Source organism: Drosophila grimshawi, unplaced genomic scaffold (genome assembly GCF_018153295.1).
Source record: "Drosophila grimshawi isolate 15287-2541.00 unplaced genomic scaffold, ASM1815329v1 contig_44, whole genome shotgun sequence".
Lineage (NCBI taxonomy): Eukaryota > Metazoa > Arthropoda > Insecta > Diptera > Drosophilidae > Drosophila > Drosophila grimshawi.
Window position 1 is genome coordinate 16,450,969 of NW_025063240.1, and position 22,772 is coordinate 16,473,740.

The 22,772-nt window shown below is 39.9% G+C and overlaps 8 protein-coding genes and 2 non-coding genes across 10 annotated transcripts; 5 read left to right on the forward strand and 5 right to left on the reverse strand.

Moving 5' to 3' along the window:
- The first annotated feature begins 7,795 nt into the window (after positions 1-7,795).
- Positions 7,796-8,565, forward strand: LOC6558492. The gene has a single exon (XM_001983942.3). The coding sequence runs from the start codon at positions 7,842-7,844 to the stop codon at positions 8,451-8,453; it is 612 nt and encodes a 203-aa protein (XP_001983978.1). The 5' UTR covers positions 7,796-7,841; the 3' UTR covers positions 8,454-8,565.
- A 764-nt stretch (positions 8,566-9,329) lies between these two features.
- Positions 9,330-9,857, reverse strand: LOC6558502. Its single transcript, XM_001983941.3, has 2 exons — positions 9,567-9,857; positions 9,330-9,478 (listed from the first exon to the last, which is right to left on the reverse strand). Exon 1 carries the CDS (start codon positions 9,783-9,785, stop codon positions 9,621-9,623), a length of 165 nt encoding a protein of 54 aa, XP_001983977.1. The 5' UTR covers positions 9,786-9,857; the 3' UTR covers positions 9,330-9,478; positions 9,567-9,620.
- A 214-nt stretch (positions 9,858-10,071) lies between these two features.
- On the reverse strand, positions 10,072-10,822 carry LOC6558505 (cytochrome b-c1 complex subunit 8). Its single transcript, XM_001983940.3, has 3 exons — positions 10,745-10,822; positions 10,298-10,480; positions 10,072-10,236 (listed from the first exon to the last, which is right to left on the reverse strand). The coding sequence occupies exons 2-3, from the start codon at positions 10,470-10,472 to the stop codon at positions 10,142-10,144; spliced, it is 270 nt and encodes an 89-aa protein (XP_001983976.1). The 5' UTR covers positions 10,473-10,480; positions 10,745-10,822; the 3' UTR covers positions 10,072-10,141.
- An 82-nt stretch (positions 10,823-10,904) lies between these two features.
- LOC6558513 (probable prefoldin subunit 4) lies at positions 10,905-11,607 on the forward strand. The gene is made up of 2 exons (XM_001983939.2): positions 10,905-11,044; positions 11,162-11,607. Exons 1-2 carry the CDS (start codon positions 11,000-11,002, stop codon positions 11,531-11,533), a joined length of 417 nt encoding a protein of 138 aa, XP_001983975.1. The 5' UTR covers positions 10,905-10,999; the 3' UTR covers positions 11,534-11,607.
- Positions 11,576-12,461, reverse strand: LOC6558523 (probable Golgi SNAP receptor complex member 2). Its single transcript, XM_001983938.2, has 2 exons — positions 12,212-12,461; positions 11,576-12,144 (listed from the first exon to the last, which is right to left on the reverse strand). The coding sequence occupies exons 1-2, from the start codon at positions 12,346-12,348 to the stop codon at positions 11,634-11,636; spliced, it is 648 nt and encodes a 215-aa protein (XP_001983974.1). The 5' UTR covers positions 12,349-12,461; the 3' UTR covers positions 11,576-11,633.
- Positions 12,462-12,528: 67 nt separating this feature from the next.
- On the forward strand, positions 12,529-16,186 carry LOC6558532 (ubiquitin-conjugating enzyme E2 variant 2). The gene is made up of 4 exons (XM_001983937.2): positions 12,529-12,644; positions 13,621-13,763; positions 14,781-14,906; positions 14,969-16,186. The coding sequence occupies exons 1-4, from the start codon at positions 12,617-12,619 to the stop codon at positions 15,107-15,109; spliced, it is 438 nt and encodes a 145-aa protein (XP_001983973.1). The 5' UTR covers positions 12,529-12,616; the 3' UTR covers positions 15,110-16,186.
- A 776-nt stretch (positions 16,187-16,962) lies between these two features.
- Positions 16,963-18,745, reverse strand: LOC6558536 (cytochrome c1, heme protein, mitochondrial). Its single transcript, XM_001983936.3, has 6 exons — positions 18,523-18,745; positions 18,169-18,216; positions 17,902-18,050; positions 17,707-17,839; positions 17,359-17,652; positions 16,963-17,283 (listed from the first exon to the last, which is right to left on the reverse strand). Exons 1-6 carry the CDS (start codon positions 18,592-18,594, stop codon positions 17,056-17,058), a joined length of 924 nt encoding a protein of 307 aa, XP_001983972.1. The 5' UTR covers positions 18,595-18,745; the 3' UTR covers positions 16,963-17,055.
- Positions 18,746-18,874: 129 nt separating this feature from the next.
- On the forward strand, positions 18,875-21,333 carry LOC6558543 (kinesin-like protein KIF3A). The gene has a single exon (XM_001983935.2). It carries the CDS (start codon positions 19,042-19,044, stop codon positions 21,097-21,099), a length of 2,058 nt encoding a protein of 685 aa, XP_001983971.1. The 5' UTR covers positions 18,875-19,041; the 3' UTR covers positions 21,100-21,333.
- A 132-nt stretch (positions 21,334-21,465) lies between these two features.
- Positions 21,466-21,538, forward strand: Trnav-uac. The gene has a single exon. It is a non-coding gene; the product is annotated as a tRNA-Val (tRNA).
- Positions 21,539-21,949: 411 nt separating this feature from the next.
- Positions 21,950-22,022, reverse strand: Trnav-uac. Its single transcript has one exon. It is a non-coding gene; the product is annotated as a tRNA-Val (tRNA).
- Positions 22,023-22,772: the final 750 nt, after the last annotated feature.

Below are 22,772 nucleotides of genomic sequence, written 5' to 3' on the forward strand. Positions count from 1 at the left end.
TGTGAGGCGCATCAGTGTTGCACTTGTATCTTCCACATACACAAACAAATGGTGCGTGTTTTCCTATTTTTGTATTCAATAGAATCAAAAGTATGATTTAGATCACTTTTTATTTAGCGTATTTCAGTGTTTTTTAAATATTTTTTCGATTTGTTTTTGGGAATTGAAGAAAACGAGACGCGTTCGCAGCGCAGCGCGTGCAGTTACAACGACGACGACTGAGCGGCAAAAACTCGAGAACAGGCAAAGTGCGGCTCAATTTATACGACAAACAGACAACAAGAAGATACACACGAACGCGGCGCTGCCGCCGCTGTTATGTGCTGTGTTTGTGTTGGTGTTGTTGTTGGTGTGTATCTTTAAGATACACACGATCGGCCAACAGCCAACAACAGCAAAACAGATAACAGCGACGTCGCCGCTAACAGCGGCAGCGACGCGCACGCAATTAGAACGCTGCCAAAACTCTGGCGAGCGCCTAAAAAAAAGAGAGAGCATGCAGCGCATCGAGCAGCGCAGCGAGAGTGAATTTTGTTTTATTTTTTTCCGGCGCACTCTCTGCCGCTGTTCGAGGGGGTGGCGACGGCACTGTTGCTGTTATCGCAGCCGTCGGCGTCGCTGCTGTCCCTCTCTGTTTGTGTGCGCGTGTGCGTGTGTGTATGTTTTGTATTTGTTACAAAATAGTAGTAGATGCGGCGCAAAAGTGTAGTAACATTTGGTAGTAGGAATTTAAATACATTGTCTGTTTTATTTGCATATACTAAATATGAACGACCTACATTGTTGTTTTGACGGCGACGACGCACTCACAAACAAACAAACAAATAACGAAAAATATATAAGCAACAGATACAACGCACAAAATATACAAAACACAGCAGACGAAGCCGCAACAGCGCCGCATATAAATAAAAACACACAGCAAGTGTACATAAGTATTAACGCTGTCGTCGTGCTGTCAACGGCGCTGTTGACGTCGCTGTCAACGTCGCTGTTCGCTGACTATCTGCCGCTACGGGTACCCCACACACACACACACACTCGCACATATAGTGGCGCTAAAAACGTAGTGAGGGGAAGGAGACACACACACGCATACACGCACACACGCACGCACACACTCACACATGCACCGAGAGTCAGTTCAAGCCAAGCAAACACAACAACTCGCTGGCGTCGCCGTCCGCACGCGGTCAAAGGCAAGTCCAAACTGAAATGCTCGAAAAAAGCACTTTTTACGCTTGGGCCCCAAACAACAGCTGCTGCTGCCGGCGTCGTCGTCGACGAGTCAGCTGCGCAGTTGTTGGAGCTCTTGACGCTCTTTGCATTTGACTCGCTCGGTCTGTTTGTCAAAAGCTTAACAGCGAGCATGCCGCTGTTGCGCGCTCTGTTAAAGCTCTCGGCACTGTTAGTGTTAGTGGGCGGGGGAGTTCTAAGGCAATCTCTGCTCCCCTTTGGCTAATATTATTCACAGCTGTTTGTGCAGAGGCAACAGCTTTTTGATTGTCCTAATTGTAACAGTAAGCTTTGCACAATGGAAAGCTTGCCGTTTGCATTGTGCAGCTTTTGCTTTTAATGCTGACGTCATCTCGAATATGCTGAACAATTTCCATTTGTTTTGGCAAACGAGTTTATTAAGATATTTCAGCTTTAATTGCTTCAAATCCTTTTCAAAACTAGTAGCCTGATGAGCTTTTAATAATGAATACCACACCGAGCTTAAACTTTGCAGCTAAGAATGATGAACCCATGCTACAAAGTTCGAAGCTGCACATTAATCTAAATTCCCAAATGTCATTATTAGTTTAAATTTGACTAAAAAGAGCGTCAAAAAAATGCGGCAAGCAAAAAATGTGTTAAAAATGCAAGTTTGGCGTTTAAAAACAAAACGTTTGAAGCCTAAATCAAGAAATTGAATTGCCATAATTATTTACATATATATGTAATTATTTTGTACATAATCTGTAAAGATTAAAAAATATATTTTTCATTTTTTTTCTACAGGTTTTTAGTATAATCAAATAGAAGTTCTGATTAAAGAAAATAGATGTTGCCTCACATTAAGCATTTATGAATTTTAATATGCAAATTGGCTAAATTAATTATACATTATATTCATCTAAAAGAATGCATATATATATATATATATATATATATACATATATTAAAAGTTTATTAGCTTGTATATCAATTACATTTTGAGCGCAAGGCCGACCAGAAGGCAGATAGACAGTCGACAGTCGACAGTCGGTTTGAATGGATGGACGGACGGAGTATATATATTTGAATGCATTAATGAATGATCAAAGTGAATTGAATTGAATGCAAGGCACATTGGCACATTGGACGACTGCTAAGTCCGAGGAGTGGTTACAATTTAGCCATCATTAATTTATTGGCAAAAGCGCAATCGCTTTCAACTGAGAGACTGCATGCTACTACATACTACATGCCACATGCTACATACTTCATGCTACTACTAGGCAGAGTCAATTACGTGACATGTCAGAGCCATAAACGAGTTAAACACGATTGCGGATCGACGATTGCAATTGCTTGTTGTTGTTGTTATTATTGTTGTTGTCTTTTTCAAAACGCATTCACCTCGAAGTGTGCATTGAACTTTTGTAACAATTATTGGAAAAAAAACAACATAAATATATATAGACGCACTCATTTGCTGATAGTAATAATATATAATATATAATTGATGAGTCTAAACTCTATTTAGATTGGATTTCGATTCGGAATTGCTACAACAACTAATAGCGAGAGCGGGGTGGGGCATGCAACTCCAACTCTGCCCCACTCCTTCTCTATCAGCAACTGTATCTGTCAGTTTTTCTTCTTTTTTTTGTATCTGCTTTGTTTGTGTAACTGTTTCAGCGCTTGTAACCAAACGTCAAGCAAATAATCCAAGATATTCCTCAAAAAAAAGAAAATATAATGTTTGTTGTATTGACAACATCGCTGGGCTTATCTTTGTGAAGTTTGGTTTATTTGAAGCGTGTACACGTTAACCTTATTTCTGAATATATGTAACTGAAAACGACACGTTTTCCATACAACATTGATCCGAAGCGCAACTCCCGAAAGAGTCCATATCCAGCTCAGTTTCACTGGAATGAAATAGCGAGAAATATAGATAAGAAGAGAGAGAGAGAGAGAGAGAGAGAGAGAGAGAGAGAGACAAAGAGTCAAAGAGAAAGAGAGAGAGAGAGATCTCAGCTCGGAAACAGAAGCTGCTCAGTCTTCTTATCAGCTCGCCTACAATGTGTGTCAATTGTGATAGAATTGCTTTCAACTGTGCATCAAGTTATAAATACACATGCTACACATATATACATACATACATAATATAGTAAGCACATACATATATATAGTACACTCAACTCATCCTAAGTTGCCTGTTGGCTCGTTGCCATGACTAATTAAGCAAGCAAAACTCAATTTCTCAGCATAAAAATTCGCCGACAACTTTGTAAAAGGATTGCCAAAAAAAAATGAATATAAAAAATTTGTTGCGCATCTTTTGGATATGTGTTAGGGCATTAAAGGAGTCGCTTCAAATTGTATTTCAATTGGGTTAACTGCAAACTTGAATAGAAAATTAAAAAATAGTTTCGATTTCATATTTAGAATAAATATTAATTTTTATTCAAGGTAGTCGATTAAAAAGTTTATTAGAGCATTTCAAATGAATTCTGATTTACAATATTATTATTTATTTTTATTATCTGAGTAAGCTCTTAAATCGAATCATTTTTTGTATTGTTAATATCTAAGTAAACTCTTAAACCAAAACATTTTTTTCTTATTATAAATATAATCTTAGCTGGTTGAAGGACCTTTCAAAAGGAACTCACCAAACAAAGAACAATCTAACCATTTGTTTAAATATCACACTCGCAATAAAGGCTTTAAGAATAAGTAAGAAATACTTTTAGCAAGGATATGCAGTCGTCTGCATTCTTCCCATATTTTCTTGTTGTTTTCTTTATTTTTTCTTGTTTTTTTTTTTTTGTTTTTGTTTGTTGTTTTTGTTTGTTGTCGGTTCTCTTTTCGATTTTGGTGCTTTTTGCGCGTGTGAATCATGAGCATTAAGCATAAAACCGACATTTAGCTGATTGATCTTAATAAGAATTCCTGGCCAGGGCTGTGGCTCGCTAACGGATCCACGCAGCGGGTCAATAACATTTTGTGTAGTATGCCACTCCACCCCTCCGCTCTGCACTCCCCGCCTCTTTTTGAGGGCGTTACTTGGGGCTGCGCCTGCGCAACATAACAAACTTTGTGTTTGTTTCTTTTATATGCATTTCCTTGTGCACTTTTAATAACTCCCCGAAACGAACGAAGAAACTTTTGCTTCTGCCTCTGTCCGAAATTGAAGTTTATATTTTTTTTTTGAGTTATGTGATTTTTTTTGTATTTTGAGTGTGTGTGTGTGTGTGTGTGTGTGTGTGTGTGGGTGTGTTTTGAGTAATTCGTCGTCATGTGCGTTCGAGTATACAAATGAAAAATAATTGGATTGGTTTTTACATATGCAGAGAGTTTTGGCATTTGCAAATGCGGAGCGGATGTCGGTTGCCCAATTTCTCGAATGACAAAAAAATGTCGCCAAAAGTGCAAAATTTGCAAACCTAATGCTAGGAGTGTAAGAGGGGGGTGGACGGGGTGTGAGGGTGGGCAGGGGGTAGCGTATTTGTGTGCCATTCGAGGAGCCTGGAGCATTCTAAGAACTGTTGCATATTTCATATGTGTGTGCTTGAAACAACTTTTAAAGTCAATTAGATGTCGATTGATTTGCATACATTTGTATGTGTTTTTTTTTTGTATCTTGAACAGTTGCCTGCTAATAATTCTAGCAAAGTTATTATCAGAATTTCAACAGAACCTGTTCGAGCATTTAATAAAGTCCAATCAATTTTTGTCTGCCACGCTAATTAAATCTCAAAATTGCATTCGGTTTGTTAAAAAAAAGAAAACAAAAACAACAAATATATGTATATAATTTTGCTTGACTGCCTAAGTGGTCCAAAATTGGCGACATATGTTGCGTAAAGTCTGAACGTCTAGCAATCGAATTAAATCAAATGCAGTCGACAAATAAAAGCACGTAAAAACAAGTTAGAATGCTCTAGTCGAGAGCGTACGACTGGCAGATACCCTGTAGCCAATGCTTGTGGTAAGCATAAGTCTTACGACTTATATATTAATTTACATCTATACTCAAGCCAATATCGATATTATGCCAAAATATATACAAACTCGATTATAAAGTCATATCATGTGGCTTTTATTGCAATCGATTATCGATTTTTATCGATATTGGAGTGAGCTTTGCAGGTTATCGATCAAATAGAACTGAGCTTGGTCGGCGTATGGTATTATGAGTAAGTGAGATTGGACGAGGCTCGATATCTTGTCATGGTATACAAGCCCGAATGGAAAGATATATATTCTCGTATTTATATAAATATATACTTTATATGGGCGCAGATGCTACCCCTGTCTGTTGCACAGTTAAACGCAACTCTATTATTCACCTTTTCACTCGCTTTTAATAAGTGGACCAAAGTCTTCTTGGTTACCTAAGTCTGCCATTTAAATTAAGTGCAATCAAAGCAAAATTGATGATTGATGCTGCCCAAAAAAAAAAACAAAAAGAACTACTTCAAGTGTCGCTTGCTTTATTTGGCTAGTTTGCTACTAAGTAGTGCACTTGATCAACCCCGTCTCCCTTCCTTCTACTACGATCTTTGTGGTGCTGCCCTTTTTGTTTTGGTTTTTGTTTTTGTTTGTTATGCTTTTGTGTGTTTATGTTTTGCTTGTGCTGTGCAAACAAAAGGCGTCTAGATTACGTCTACGTCTTCCTCGTCGTCGACAGCAGACCAAAAAGCGACCAAAAAGCCCAGACGCAGCCTCCTCAACTACCCATGCCCCCCTCCCTCCCCCACCGTCCCTTCCCGACCCATGTTCGGCTTGTCTGCTTTTTGTCTGCCGCTGTCCTTATCCATTTCTATATTGTTGTTGTTGTTGTAGTTGTTTTGTTTCCTTTTCTCTTCTTTGGGTTGCTTAGATGTTAGTCAAGTTTTTACTTTCAGGGCAAGCAGCTTTTTTTGCGGGTTTATTATTGTTTGGATTTGGCATTTGATATCAGTGTTTGGTATATACATACATATATACATCGATTTATATATGTGTGTGTGTGCAACTTTATAGACACAGCTACAAGCCGACTTCGGGTTCTTGAAGTTCTTTAAATATTTCGCCAATTAATTTTGCATTCCTTTGTTCCAGTTTTATATCGCACATGTTTATCCTATATTTTTTGGCATAGTTTGCTTGACGCACAGCCAAGACAAACTTGCCACACAAACGTTGCCGAAAATAGCCAGACACACACGCACAGAAAACAACACAAATCATGTCTGGATCTTTTGATTGTGCGGCTGACCTTGAATTTATGCAAATTGTTCAAGTGGGAACAACTTTGTCAAATTGAGAAATCAGCAAAAAAAAAAGAAAGATACACATATAAAAATAAATATACAACGCTCAAAAAGACCTTGACATTGAGCTGCAAAAGGGCTCGACTCAAAATATGAAAAAGATTTATGACGCTGTCTATGGGCAAATGTGGAGCCTTATGTGGGCTATATATAAAAAATACACATTTTTACTGGGCTAGAGCAGCTGTGGAATACATATTTATTTATCAAATAATGTGGGATACATTTTTAAAAAATACCTTTTTGTATTTTAAAGAGAAGTCCGCTCCACAAATGTTACGCCTGAGAGCAACTTCAAATCGATTTATATATCGGGATATATATTTATATATATAAAAACTAAAGTGGAATATAAATAACAAAATATACACATTTATATTTTATACAGAAGTTAACAAATGTTATGCCTGAGACCAGTTTAATTTCAATTATAAATCACTTGTTGCAAAATAAATGGTTAACTTTTCACATGCCACAAATCTTATGGAATTCCTATACATATCTGCCACATTGGGCAGCATCCCAAATGAATTACAACTTACGCATAACTTACAAAAAAGAACCCATAAAAATCAAAATAAGAATAATAACAATCAATCCATAATAAGCAACTGGGTTCGGTGCTGCGTATCGATAACCCTTATCAAATGTGCGGCATCTCGGGGCGAAAAAAATACAAATTATGCTTACAAACGAAATACCAAACTACACAAAAAGTGCACAGGTGTATGTGTGTGTGTGTGTGTGTGTGTGTGTGTGTGTGTATCTGTGTTTGCATTTGCCATTGGTAGCTGTTTGGGTTTTTTAGTCCTCGCTCTGGGCCACCATCGGAGCTGTGGGCGTAACGCGTTTAAGCCGAAGTACGCCCAAAATACCAGATTGTCTGATGCAAATTTGGCGATATTAAAAAACAAAACAAAAAAAGACTGAGAAAAAAACCCAATCAAATTGCAGTCATTTCCCTTGGCTCACGAAATTGACCATTTTATTCATTTAAGTTTACACACACCAAAATTAGGTAGCCGTTCGCATAAATGGCATTGTGCGGCTTAAAGTCGTTTAATTTTATTGACTTACTGTCACATTTGCACTGCAAAAAATACATCAATTAGCTACTCAAAACTTTGACAAAAACTCTGTAAATATTTCATAACATTTGTCATAGTTTTTCATATCAAAAACATTTTTGTTGCCAAACACTTCAAATAAAAAATTCTCAAGTTTTCTAAACCATTTTCTAAGTAACTAAATTTCGCAGAAAAGTGCAAGCTGCAGTTAAATTCTTATTATTGATAACAAGATATACATATATATATATAGATATATATAATGTCCAAGTGTTCGCGTTTGGAACGGGAGATAATTCTATTGCGCCAGGAGCTGGCCATAACCCGATTGGATCGCGACGAACTCTATCGCAAATTGGGCGATAAAAAGTCACATTTGGATTTGGGAAAGCGAGTAAAATCGAATCCAACCAATCAGGATTTGTACATTGCCTATTTGGAGGAGCAGATACAAACGACGCGGCTGAAATACAAGAAACAAATGGGCGATGTCAAATCCAGTGCCGGACTCTTGGAAACGAAGCTGCAAAATGTGCGGCAGGAGATGAACTGCATCACGGCCAAGGCACACCAAGTGGATGAATTGGAAAAGACGGTGACAATACTAAAGGCCAAACTGCAACGACGGGACGCGATTATAGCCCGATACAATGAACAACATGCCGCGTTCCTGGGACTAATTAATAATTTGGGCCAGAATTCAGTTGAGGCATTGAGCGCTGAACACCAAATGAAAGATCATAGCAAATCCGAGAGTGAAATTCAGTTAAGAGACGATCGTGTTGACGATAGAAAGCAATTCTCGAAATCATTATTAAGCTTTCCATGCCTGGGCTCAGCACTCAAGCACAAACTGAAGCGGAAACCAGATTAAAACTCTTAAATGATTCCCAGGCTGAAATATTTCCTTCTTTTCTTTTATCAATTTACTTTTAAATTCATGGATTGTCAACAGTATTATGTGTGATTAAAGATTTGATATTTTATATAAGGCAATTTTCATTAAACGACCGAGTTGACGGAACTGCAGTCAGCAATTCGAATTCTTCGATTTCTTAGAAAACGCTACTCAAGTTCATTGACAACTTTTTTTTGGTTGGTATTTTAGCCAAACAACGCAATTCATTTAAATTTAAATATATTTATTGCATAAGAGCAGAGCTTCAATTTTCAGCGAATGTTTACAAATTTTTTGAAAATATATTTCTATCTTTAATAAGTTGACAACAAAATTTTACAAATATTTCATCTCATATTTTGTGGCTAAAATTGTCACGTTTTGTGTCTTTTTTCGTTGCATTTGCTTTGTGCAACGCATTCGCATCCTAATGCAGAATTTGTGGTAAAGAGCACGTAGCATATTTCCCATAAATATCTATATATATGTATATATATATAGTTGGACAGTAGTACTATGAAAGGCTGATAGTCTCAGAATGGACGTCTATTGAATTCTAATGTGGCATGCACCAGGAAGTGCGTGCAATGTTCAATTGAAGTTATTTGTGGCAAATTGAAATTGATTAGGCGTCGCCAGCAAAACTTATGGGAATGTTATAAAGGCAAAAAGACAAAGAACTAGGCCAAAAGTTCAAAGGGACCGTAAAAGTCATTTCAAAAGGCAATCTTCATTTACAATCTTATCTCAAATTAGACAATGAATCACAGTTTCAATGATGAAATTCGACAATTTCACATATTTTCGACCAGTGCATGGGACAGCCTTCGAAAATAATTAGTATGCGTTTGATATGTTTGCCTTATATGTAAATATATATTTTTATTTCATTTTGGGTAGGGAATCTGACCCTGAACCGTTATTGCGTGGCTGGTATGACGTCACTCTGCCAAGCTGCTCCATTCTCCACTCTCCGTTCTCTCCACTCTCCACACTTCTCTCTAAGAATAAGAACAATGAATGGAAAATAAATTGTGATTCGTTGCTTTGTATTATTGTTATTATTGAAGCTTAATTAAATTTGCGTACATTACATTTACATTTGTATATTAATTTAACACTACAAATGAGCGCCAACTCTTCTTATGTGCCCGAAAAGCTGCGAAAATTGTTCTTCAGCAGCAGCAGCACAAAGAAAATGCCAACGGCGATGGTAAACAACTGCACGTTGATCACTTTGGAGTCGACGAGGGCCTGCAGCATGTTGTAGATGCTTTCGCTGCGCACCTCACCACCACAGCAGTCCATTTATCTAACTAATATTAAGTACGAAAATTGTTTTACAATTCTCACTTTTTTTGTGTATATAAAATGCAAGTTTGTTTTTTGGTCACGAACAGCTGTGTAAAGATACGAGAGTGGAGCTAGAGCACAATATACGGTTCAGTGTTGGTAAATTGTTTTTTGAGAAATACGAGAGATGGCAACGCTCGTAACAGCTGTTCAGCAGCTCGTTTAAAATGATAGAAATATGCTCCACCATGTTCTACATTCTATGCCCAAAAAAATCATAAGCACACACAATTGCCATCAATTGAACTGTGGGTTTATAGTTTTATTAATAAGCTTAACATGATTAATTTGCTAGGAGACAGTTCGTTCGCCTATTCGTCATTGACATAATCAGCGGGATTCTTGCGCATCAAGGCTGTGTGCTTGCGTTCGGTCATATCGTAAATCAAATAACCAATGATAAATGCTGCAACCACAAAAATGATTAAATAATGGCAAATTTAGATAAAAATCCCTCTTTAACTTACGTGGTGTTACACGAAAGATGTTGGAGCGCAGGCGACGCACTATGTTGGGCAGCCCATTGCTGATGGCGCCGGCGAAGGCGCGCTGCTCGAACGGGGAAAGCTTATAGGTGATAATTCCATGCACCTTGGCCAAATTGCCGAAATGGGCACCGTTCAGGATCGAGGTTAGACGCATCTCTTAAGCTGTGAGAAGAGGAATATTTTAAAAGGGATAACCGATTATAATCACAAGGCGCATATGAAGCCAACGAGTATTTGGATAAAGACACAAATAGTTATTATAAACATTTTGCACTTAGCCTCAAAGAGGTTATGTAATTTGTTGCACTGCGAACTCTTGTATGCAACTGCTGCGATTGCACCTTTGCACCAGCCAATAATTAGGCATATTTATAGTGCCCAGCACTTGGCAACATATTTTTGGCATTAATTTCGCTTAATATTTACCTTGAGAAGTCAAAATTCGTGCCTTAATTTAGAAAAAACTGCGAATGACGTCTGTTCGCCTCAGCTGCTTCTTATTTGACACTGCTAGCTAACAGCTGTTAACATGCCGTTAAAAGTTAGCATTTCGATGTCGGTTGTTATCGGCTGACCACCACAGCATACTCTTTTTCGAGCCGAACAACAAAATAGTTGCAAACGCCAACTGTTGAGAAAAACATTAATTTATTAAAGGAAATCACATAAAACTCAACAGCAATGGCCGCCAAAGTTGCAAGCAACACAAACAAAGTGTTTCAGAATGTAAGTGCATGTGAGCAAATGCGCCGCACGTCGAAGTAACCTCACTTCTCATCTGGCCTCTGACTAATCCCAATTTGGAATCACTTTGATTCCCCTTATTGGTTTCCCTTCTTCCAGCACGATGATGTGCATATTTCTTTTGAGGATCAGCAGCGCATCAATCGCTTTGCCAAGCACAATGCACGCATGGATGACTTCAAGATGGAGCTCGAGATGAAAAAGAATGATCTCAAGTGCGTCGAGGAGGCACTGGAAGAAATTGAACTTTTCGATGAGGACGAAGATATTCCGTTTCTAATTGGCGAAGTGTTCCTCTCACACAAGCTTGGCAAAACTCAAGAGCTGCTCGCAGAGACCAAGGATCAGACGCTGAAGGCGATCGCCAGCATTGAGGCCAAAGCAAAAGTGATTAAAGCCGAAATGGATGAGCTGAAGGCACATCTCTACCAGCGCTTCGGGAGCAACATTTCCCTGGAGAGCGACGAATAGAATCGAGACTAAAAAAAAACAATGTGCGAAACTTTCGCTTGATTAAAATACGAGTACATTTAATTTAAACTATATTAGAAAGATATTCTCTATATATTCACTAAAGCACTATAAAATAGTAGATAATCAGTGCGATTATCAGCAAGGTGAAAACCATGCCAGCCACAAAGATGCGTCGATCCTCCACCAGTCGCCGCTCTATCAACTTCATCGTGTGATTCGACAGTCCAAGCGTACTCCCAATTGCCTGAATGCGTCGATGCGCCCCACTCAGCGTCATCCGTTGCGAAATGAGACTCTCGAGTATGCCGCTGCCGGAGGCAATCATCTCATCCACGCCACGATGCGAGTTGTGCATCTGTGTGTGATGCTGCAGCTCGTAGTCCAGCTGCAGACACGTGTCCTGCGCACTATTTGCCGCAAAACGATGATTGAGCAGCTGTTCCCGTTCATTCAGCTCCTGCTGCCGCCGCTGGCGACGATCTCGCGCGTGTTGCAACGATGTCTGCAAATGCCTCAAATCATATTTCAACTGATCTATGCGCAACTTGGAGCTTTGTCTTTGCGATGGTGGCACCTTGAACAACAGCACATCGAGTCGATCGCAATTGCTATGGGAAAGATGGGAAATCTTAAGCTTGAGCATTTTGTGGATGGGGTTGGGTTTGGTTGACTCACGAATTGGCCTGTGTTATTTTCATTTGGATTGAGTTCTCCACGTCAGCCGCTTCCTGCGGAAGTATTTGTCCCAGTCGCTGAAAGCATTGCTCAATCTCCTTAAGCGTGTTATTCGTTTGATGGTACAGCGTTTCCATTGTGGCTGATATGCTGCATGCAACAGGCTAATGGGTTAGCTTGAAAAACACGCAAAATTAATTCGTTTCAAAAAGCTGACGCGTTGCAAATTAGTTGTCCAATTATATAGGTGTGTTTGTGTTATCGCATCGATATATCGATATTTACAACTGTCTGGCAGCGTCGCCGCAACGAAATGTACCAATTATGGCCGCAGTGTGGTGCGTACGGTCGCGAAGAATGCGCTAAAATAAGCCAAAACACACACACACTCTAGGATAAACCACAATGGCGCATACATCTAGTACCGGCGTTGGTAAGAATTTTATTTGTAAAATTAACAATTTGGCAAGCAATTTGATCGTATAGCACGTGCACGCAAGCACGCCCAGCTGTGGCCCAATCATTTAACCAACGAATTGTGCAAAAGTTCGGCCGCAAAACGTGTGCGCAAAACTACGATTTTTTTCCTTTTTTTTTTATTGAACGATGACGGGCCGCTGCCGCAGCGCTGCCACTGCTCCGCTGCAGAGCGCCGTGTGAAAATGGAAAAGAAAGCAAATGGGCAAATAAAAGCTAAAAAGAAACGGCCGATAAAACGCGAGCATTTCTGCATTTCATATTGGAAAATTAAGTAGTTGCTGCCGCTGTTGCTGCTGCTGCTGCTACAGTCGCAGTCACAATTTTTCTTCGTGACTTGACAATTTCGGTGGGGCCTGCAAAACACCCCGCACCTCTCTCTCACACACACATCCATACACCCCCCTGTGTCCCTTTTAGCTTGCGTGTGTGTTTTTTTTTCGTTTGCTTTTTTATGCTGTGCTTGCCTTTTGCAAAGTGCTGTTTTAATTTCTAATTAAATTAGTTTGTCGCTGCAAATTCATTTTGCGCATATCTATACAAATTATGTCGGGTGTGTGTGTTTGTGTAGAGGAAGGGAGGGGGGCAAGCTAACCAGGCAACCAAGCAAAAGTCAACCAAATCAAACCAAGCCAACTAACCTAACTCAACACCACACCCTTTGCCTTTGCCTTTTGCCATCCGGCATTCGTATTAAAAATTGTTCTCTTCTGTCGGATTCTACGAAACTGCGTGCAAAGCAAAACCAACGCAAGACACACGAAAAACAATAACAACAGCAACAAGAACAACAAACACATGATTTCCTACGTAAAACACGCTCGATGTCTTAATTACAGCCTTTTGTTGGCTTGTATTTATAACTATATTTATTATACATAAACATACATTTATATATAATATATATATGTATTTTTTCCTTTTAATTTCAGTGGTGCCACGAAATTTCCGCTTATTGGAGGAGCTGGATCAGGGGCAGAAGGGTGTTGGAGATGGCACTATTTCGTGGGGACTGGAAAACGATGATGATATGACACTTACCTACTGGATTGGCATGATCATTGGCCCCCCAAGAGTAAGTTGTCCATCCCCTCTCTCTCTTTCATCATATCATTCTCCCTTCAATTGTGAATGGACTGCAAAAAGCCTTATCAGACTGTGTGGACATATAAATATTTTATCTATGTGCGATTGCGTAAATTCAACAGAACCCAAAACTAGTAGCAGCAGTTGTGTTTTATGCATTACTTGGAATAAATTTAATAATAGATTGACTGAATAAGGCACTAGCAACCAATCTGAAGACAATCCATATACGAAATAATTAATGATGTTTTCTACGTAGAATTTTCAAAACGAAGAATTATTTGATATATCACTTTAACTCTTTTAAAGTGTGTGCATTTTCAAGCTGATAACAATACATAAATGGGTTTTTATGTTAGATCTGTCAAAGAACACAGATTGATTGATTATTCTCAGTGAGGTTAAATACGCTAAACAGTTAAATTTAAATTTAAAAAGATATAAAATAGTTTTGTATATTACCTTTGCTGGACTACCAATCCACTTTAAAAATAAAGTAATGTTTTTAATCGAAAAATCGTTAACAAAATTGGTAGATAAAGCCGAGATCTGCTGTTGTTGCCTTCAAATTGGGTTATATAACATGGATTGCAAGCACATTCCAATTAGAAATGCTGATAGCAAATCGGGAGATAAGCACAACAGCTGTTCTAAAAAGAATCTGACGTGAAAACAAAAATGCACAATTTTGTACAAAAGTATTTCAATAAGCTGGTAATAGATTTTGTTGTGGCTTGAATCATTTTGTGCATTCACACCACAACTAGCTGCAGTGAGTCACAGCAGACAAGCTGCAAACACACTCAGCTTGAGGGACACATATAGAGAGGAGGCGGGTCAGGGAGGAGGGAGATTATTGCAATAAACAGACAATAGAGACTCGCATTTATGCGCATATTTGTATAATGGACAGCTCATTAAATTTGCCAATTTGCAATTCACAATTCATATTATTCATTATTTGCCGCATGACTTGGTCTGCACTTTTCCTCTTTTTGTTTTCCAGACACCATTCGAGAATCGAATGTATTCACTAAAGATTGAGTGCGGCGAACGTTATCCGGATGAGCCACCAACGCTCAGATTTTTAACAAAAGTTAATATTAATTGCATTAATCAGAATAATGGCGTGGTAAGTAATCTATCTATCTAAGTATCTATATGTATTAGTCTAATTATTATGATTTTATTTAGGTTGATCATAGATCAGTGCCGATGTTGGCCAGATGGAGTCGTGAATATACCATTAAAACGATGCTTCAGGAAATACGTAGAATTATGACCATGAAAGAGAACCTGAAATTGGCACAACCGCCAGAAGGTAGCTGTTTTTAGTCGGCAACAACAACAATAACAACAACAACAATTCAAGCAACAACAACAACCTACAGCAACAATAACAACAACTGCAGGCAGCAGCAACAGCAGCAACACACAACTTCAACAACCTACAACACTCAGCTGTGAGTGCTATGCGGTAAGTCGTCCTAATCCTCTCCAGCGAAACAGAAGAGGAGAGAAGAGAGAGTTGTGTGTCTGATGTCTGAGAGAGAATAGTTGGAGAAGAGAGGAGCTGAGCTGCTTTGTTGTTGTTGTTGTTGTTCTTGTTGAATTAAAGTGTGTGTGTGCTCTCCGCGCGTTGGCCAGCAAGCAAGAAAGCAAGCAACAACTAAAGCAAAATATATACTATAAGTGTAACAACAACAACTGCAACAGCAAGAAGATGAAGTAGAAGAAGAAGAACAGCCACAGTAAAACGTCACTACAAGAAACAAACAATGGTCGTCTCTCGTCCCTTCCATCATCGAGCGTCGTCGTACGAAATTGTCATCATGTTTGGTTATCACACTTTCTTAACTAAGAAATAAAACAAAACTGAAAACTGCAAGAAACAAAAAAAAGCATTAAAAAAAGCCTAAAGCCTACATTTAAAAAAAAGGGAAATTTACATTTATAATTTTACTCACGCAATTTACAAGCAAAAAACCGAGAAAAGGAAATTCGTAAAGTAAAAATTGATTGAGATATGAAAAAAATGTTCAGCGAGTTCTGTTTTTAATTGCAGCGTCGCAGACAAAGTCGTAATTATCGTTTTTGCATAACTAAGAGAAAATTATTAATTATATATATATATATATATACAAATTTAAGTGAAATTTTTGTAGTAAAAACAAAAAAAGCAAAAAAAAGAAAAGCAAACAAAAAAGGAACCGAACCGAGGCAATTGTAACAATTTAATTAGTTTTCCTTCCTTCTTCTAATGCGACGTGAGACTCGATTTATAATCATTGAAAAAACCAATTGCGGTAAATATAAACAACAATTATACACGAAAAATACACACACTCTTACACACACACACACACACTAAACTGATGAAGAAGTCGAACGGGCAGAACGATGAAAACAAAACAAAAAAAAAATGATTAAAATAATATTTTAATTTAAGCTTCTAAATAAAACAATTAATAATCCAATAAAAAGAAAAGCCAAAACGCGTTTTGTGTACGCATCAGTCGTAAAAGGTTTAAACTTGAACTCTCGATATAAAACCCAAATGAATATTTATAATTAATATATAAATCTGAAGCTGAATTTGAATTTGAACCAATGTTGACCGATCCACCAACGACTGAATGAATGATTTAATGTTTAATGCAAAAAGCTGAATTTTTGCAGATCGTTGTTTATTGGGATTAAAAATAGGAAAGCCTTTGATTTGATGTTATTTTCAATTTGATGTTTATTTCCAAGAATTGAGATAGTTGCTAGCTATCCTTAACATCATTTAATCATCTATCAGATTTAAGTTCTAGTTTGCAGACTAAACAAAATCGGCTTTCGGGTTTATTTTTCTTTTCAATTGTTTATTTAAATACATAATTTGAATTAATAGATTTATACACAAGGTGCATGTCATATAGTATCCATGATTCATTTTTTCTAGGCTCTGCTTTAGTTTTAACTCCCCGTTTTGTCAATCTTAGTTGTGAGTTGTGTTTTGTCCATTCCTGTCCTGATCCTCGTGCATCGATCCTTTTAAACTAGGCATTTTGGTTTGCTCTTTCTCTATTCTGGCTTGTTTATTGTTATAAAGCTGTTGTTTCTGTAGCTTGACTCGTTTTTTTTTTTTGCTCAATTGAATTTTGTGTGTTGAACGAACATTGTTGGTTGTTTGTTTGTTTGGGTTTTATGCTTAAAATTGATTTATTTGTTTATTTAGTGGGTAAAGTCGCGTTAACACTGCATTTCTTCACGTCAAAATCAAATTCAAACATTATCTACTTCTCCTTGGGCACAAAGACGATCTTTCGGGACTTGAGTGCCGACCACTTGTGTCGTTTAATGTAATACGAGATGGCAGTCAGGAAGCCGAGAATGCCAATTACTTTGATCAGCAGCCGTTTCCGATCATCGTGCTCCGGCTCCGAGGTCCACTTGAGGAAAGTGGCCACATCCTTAGCCAATTGACTCTGTGTTGGCGGTGTGCCATCCTCATACTCAATCACCTAAAAGAAATCAATAAAAGTAATGGAAACACATCAGTTGAGTTCAACATTTGTTTGTAGTTCTTTTTGCCCCACCTCGTTGTACAACACTTGGGCCATGGAAATGGCACCGCCTGCAAAGTACGGATTAAAGTACTGGCCCTCGCGTAGCACAACACCAGCTGGCGCATCATGGTAGCCTGTTAGCAGCGCAAAGATGTAATCCTCGCCACCGTGACGAGCCGACGAGATGTAACTCAAATCGGGTGGATAGGCACCGTTATTGGCAGCACGGGCCGCTTCCTCATTGGGATACGGCGATGGGAAGTAATCCGACAGCTTGCCGGGACGGTCAAAGAAGTTGCCAGTATCATCGGGACCATCTTTCACCTAAACCAAGAATTGTTTAAAAAAGAAACAACTTCAATTCATTTATATGCTTACCATAATCTGCTCGGCTTCGGCCTTGGCTTCGGCTTCGGTGTGGCTGACACCAATCAGATTGCGGTAAGCAATGTATTGCAAGGAGTGGCAGGCGGAGCACACCTGCTTGTACACCTCGTAGCCACGACGAATGCTGCAAATGATTATCATCAATTTATATGCATGAAAAATAGGGATTTCATTTTTGCTATTTACCTCTGATGATCCAGCGAGGAGAAGAGACCCTTGTGGGTCCAGGGCTGCGCGGGTGGATGCACTTCGGTGCCAGAGGCCTGCACCGATTGCTCCAAGGCAAAGAGCAGAGTACCAACGCCACCGGTGACGGCACCAACTGCACCGATCAGCTGTTCACGCGACACGCAAACGGCGAGCAGAGAAGCGAAAAAAATAAAGTAAACGCATTTTTGAGGTTAGGTCCGTTCGGCTATTATGAAATGCTCGGTGTACGTTTTGGTGACTTACCTTTTTGTTGCCATTTGCCCAGCTCGAAGCCGTCGACAGGTTCTTGGCCTGCAATTAAAGGATACAATTTAGTGGGGGTTTTTTTTGCAATGCTGCGCAAACTGCACGTAGGATTTTTTTTGCATGGAGTTACATAATTTTGTGGGTCGGGGTGTAATTTCTAATTGTACTTTAATCAATTGTTCATCACACATATTTTACGTGGTTTTTGTTGCCTCAGGCGTAACTTCACTTAAAACATGACCCTTTTGTGCGAAATTTAATGTTGTAATGATTTAGAAACGCTTTTGAGTTTTCGGTGGCTTTTGAAAAATTTATGTGAGAGAGAAGAGAGGGCGACGGCGGATGTGTTACCTGTTGCAGACTCAGTGCTGGCGTTGATTTTAGCAATCTGAAGCCATTGAATCTTCGCAATGTCGCTGCCATGCTGCTGGCCGGAGTACAATTTTGCTGCGTCGGGTCGTGTAAAGAAACTTAAAGGGCAGCGCGAATCTATCTATTCCACTGGCAGTAGGTCGCTCTCGCTTCTCGCTGTGGCAGATGTTTACTCGCTTCTTCTCCAATTATCGTTGCAAACGCGCTCCTCAGCTAACAGTTGTGCTCCGCGCAAGCCACCCACGCACTTAACATCTTTGCTCCACACTTAACATGACTTACTTTGTACTTAACATAACAGCATTTGCTCCTCACCTAACATTATGTATTCGACACAACAGTTTTTGACGCCCACACATAATTTTGCAATAGTTATTATTGGCAAACGAATCATAGCAACGGGCGGATAAACAAATGCAAAGAAAAACGTTAATCATTAAATTCTCTTAAAAAGTAGACATTTCGTGCGACCCAATTGAGATAGAGAGAGAGAGAGAGATGCCGCAGGAGCAGACAACGGCGTCATCGTCGCAGCAGCTCGATGACGAAATCGAAAATGTTCGCGTTGTGGTTCGATCCAGGCCAATGGATAAAATGGAGCTGTCCAGCGGAGCCCTGGGCGCCATTCAGGTGGATAAAATCAATCGTGCCATCACAGTGATGAAACCGAATGCCACAGCCAATGAGCCGCCCAAAACTTATTATTTCGATAATGTTTTCGATGGCGTCTCCAATCAAATGGATTTATATGTGGACACAGCGCGTCCAATTGTCGACAAGGTGCTCGAGGGGTACAATGGCACCATATTGGCTTATGGTCAGACGGGTACAGGCAAGACATACACCATGTCTGGGAATCCGGATTCTCCACAGACCAAGGGCATCATTCCGAATGCCTTTGCGCATATTTTCGGGCACATTGCCAAGGCGCGAGAGAACCAAAAGTTTCTGGTGCGTGTCAGCTACATGGAGATATACAATGAAGAGGTGCGCGATCTGCTCGGCAAGGATGTGAGCAAGAGTCTGGAGGTGAAGGAACGCCCCGACATTGGTGTCTTTGTCAAGGATTTGAGTGGCTATGTGGTGCACAATGCGGATGATCTGGAGAACATTATGCGACTGGGCAACAAGAATCGTGCTGTGGGCGCCACGAAAATGAATCAGGAATCCTCTCGCTCGCATGCCATCTTCTCGATCACGGTGGAGAGCAGCGAACTGGCCGAAGGTGATATGCAACATGTCCGCATGGGCAAACTGCAGCTGGTGGATCTGGCGGGATCGGAGAGGCAGTCCAAAACGCAGGCGACCGGACAGCGTCTCAAGGAGGCCACCAAAATTAATCTGTCGCTGTCGGTGCTGGGCAATGTGATTAGCGCTCTCGTGGATGGGAAGAGCACTCACATCCCCTATCGCAACTCGAAGCTGACCCGTTTGCTGCAGGATTCGTTGGGTGGCAACTCGAAGACGGTCATGTGTGCCACCATTAGTCCAGCAGATTGCAATTATATGGAGACAATCTCCACGCTGCGCTATGCGAGTCGCGCCAAGAACATCCAGAATCGCATGCACATCAATGAGGAGCCGAAGGATGCACTGCTGCGTCATTTCCAGGAGGAGATTGCACGTCTGCGCAAGCAGCTGGAGGAGGGCAGCTTTGAGGATGAGCAGCAGCCGGAGGACGACGACGAGGAGGATGCTGAGGGCGACGATACCTGTGACGATGAGTTGGAGGCGCCTTTGGAAGTTGAGCTGGAATCGTCCACAGCACCAGCTGCAGTCAGTCCCAGTGGCAAAAAGGGACGCAAGAAGCACGAGAAAACCGACGAGGAGAAGGAGGAGTTGGCCATGCGCAAGAGCGAGCATCTGCGCGAGATTGAGCATGCCAAGACGGAGCAGGAACAGTTGCGCAACAAACTCGTCTCACTCGAGGGCAAAATCCTCGTTGGCGGCGAAAATCTGCTGGAGAAGGCGCAAACGCAAGAGAAGCTACTGGAACAATCGATTGCCGAGCTGGAGGAGCGCGAGAAATGCGAGGAGGCACTGCGTCAAACGCTCCAGCAAAAGGCCACCGAACGCATCGATATCGAGGAACGCTACTCGACTCTGCAAGATGCCAGCACTGGCATCACCAAGAAGATCCATCGTGTCATGCAGATGCTGATGGGCGTCAAGTCGGAGCTGGCCGATCAGCAGCAGGAGCATCAGCGTGAAAAGGAGGGCATCTACGAGAACATACGCAGCCTGTCCCGAGAGCTGGCCCTGTGCGAACTGGTGCTCAACTCGTACGTGCCCAAGGAGTACCAGTCGATGATCAATCAGTATACCCACTGGAACGAGGACATCGGCGAGTGGCAGCTGAAATGTGTCGCCTACACTGGCAACAACATGCGAAAGCACATCGAGCACAAGAGTGGCGGCAAGGAGCCAGACTTCGTGGATCTATCGCATGTCTATTTGAGCTATAACACCGATGGCGTCTCCAATCCGTTGCGCACCAAATCCTCACGTCCACGCACCTCGGGCGTTCCACGGCCGACAACGGCGCGACGATATTGAAGCCTCCAATCTTGATCAGTTTTTCTTGGGTTTATTTAGTTTTTACACTATTTCTATGCTCTTCTATGACTAATTTTATTTGTTGTTAATTTATTTTTAGGTTGAACACTGGTGCAATATTTAGCTTTTATTCGTATTATTAATTTACATTTCTAATTTATTGGAGTCTCACTAAGCCTAGTTGCATAAGATTAAATACGTGCTTTTGGCTTTTTAAAATAAACAATTAAATACTCAAAAGTGTTTTGTGTTTGTTTTTCTGCCTGGTAGAAAGGGTTTCATTTGTAGCGCCTCAAAGTATGCTGTAATTGTCCCCAATTTTGAACTGAGTAAGAAAACTGAAATTAAGCTGGCATTTCCGCAGCGGGTTCCATAGTGTAGCGGTTATCACGTCTGCTTTACACGCAGAAGGTCTCCGGTTCGATCCCGGATGGAACCAGAGTTAATCATTTATTTTTTGAATTGCGCACGTTTTTAAATAACTTTGTGCAAATATTAATGTAGATAAGAAATTTGATAGTCTATATAAAACTATAGTTAAGTAACTCACTGCACGCATAATTTGTGTTGTATTCATGCGTTTGTCATACTAACTTAAAAATAATTTGTGACTTAGTTGCGAAAGAGTGTTTAATAATACATTGGCTTACTACATATTAATTTTAAAATATATTTGACATGGTTTCATAATTTATGATATATTCAAGCGTTTGCCATATTGTTTCACAATATTTAACTCCATTATGAAACTTAGCGAATCACATTATTCAAAATGTCATAAACATTCAAAATATATTAGCCATATAACAAATTAATTTTGTAAAATATATTTGACAAAAAGTAATCCACATGGTTCCATCCGGGATCGAACCGGAGACCTTCTGCGTGTAAAGCAGACGTGATAACCGCTACACTATGGAACCAATTGAGCGCCGAGTGTCTAAGCTACAACACAAGCTGTGTAAGAAATGGTTTTCAAACGAACATTACTTAAATGTGCAAAAATTAAATGTTGTGAATATCTGTCATAATTAGTTAGACTTCAGTTCAACAAGTGGCAATCAGAGTGTATTATTATATCAGAAGAGATTATGATTAATACTCATTAACTGTTATTGTACTTTCTTGCTATTTACCTATGAGTAACACAGTTCTTAGTACTTATTTCGCAATGCAGGTAGCTTACTATAGTTTGTACCTGTACCAGTGCATTGTGATAACAACTGTACTTTCCTGTTATATATTAAAACGGTGTTTATCTGACGCATTCTCCAAAGGCCTCTTATCGGAACACGTTTTATTTGCACGCGCCGGGGATTGGGGGCTTTTTTTCCCTCGCATTCATTGCCGACAAAGGCCAGTGGAGTGCTCAACGCCTCTAGTTTTACTCAATTTGTTTCTCTTTATTTCTGCTCTATCGTCAAATGTGTTATCAGCTTGTTCGTTGACGTCACAAATTTACGGTGCAAACCGAGAGAGTACACGATGTTTGCTGTGAGAATGATCGGCTCTCAGGTATTGAGCGTAACGAAGAGAATATTTTACATGGTACAACATAATTGAGTTTTGGTATTTATGTGTTTTATTAATATTTATAAAATGTTGTCTTTTCTCATGCAGAAAATAAATAGTGAAATTATATGCCCTTATTTCGTATCATTGAATTATGATAC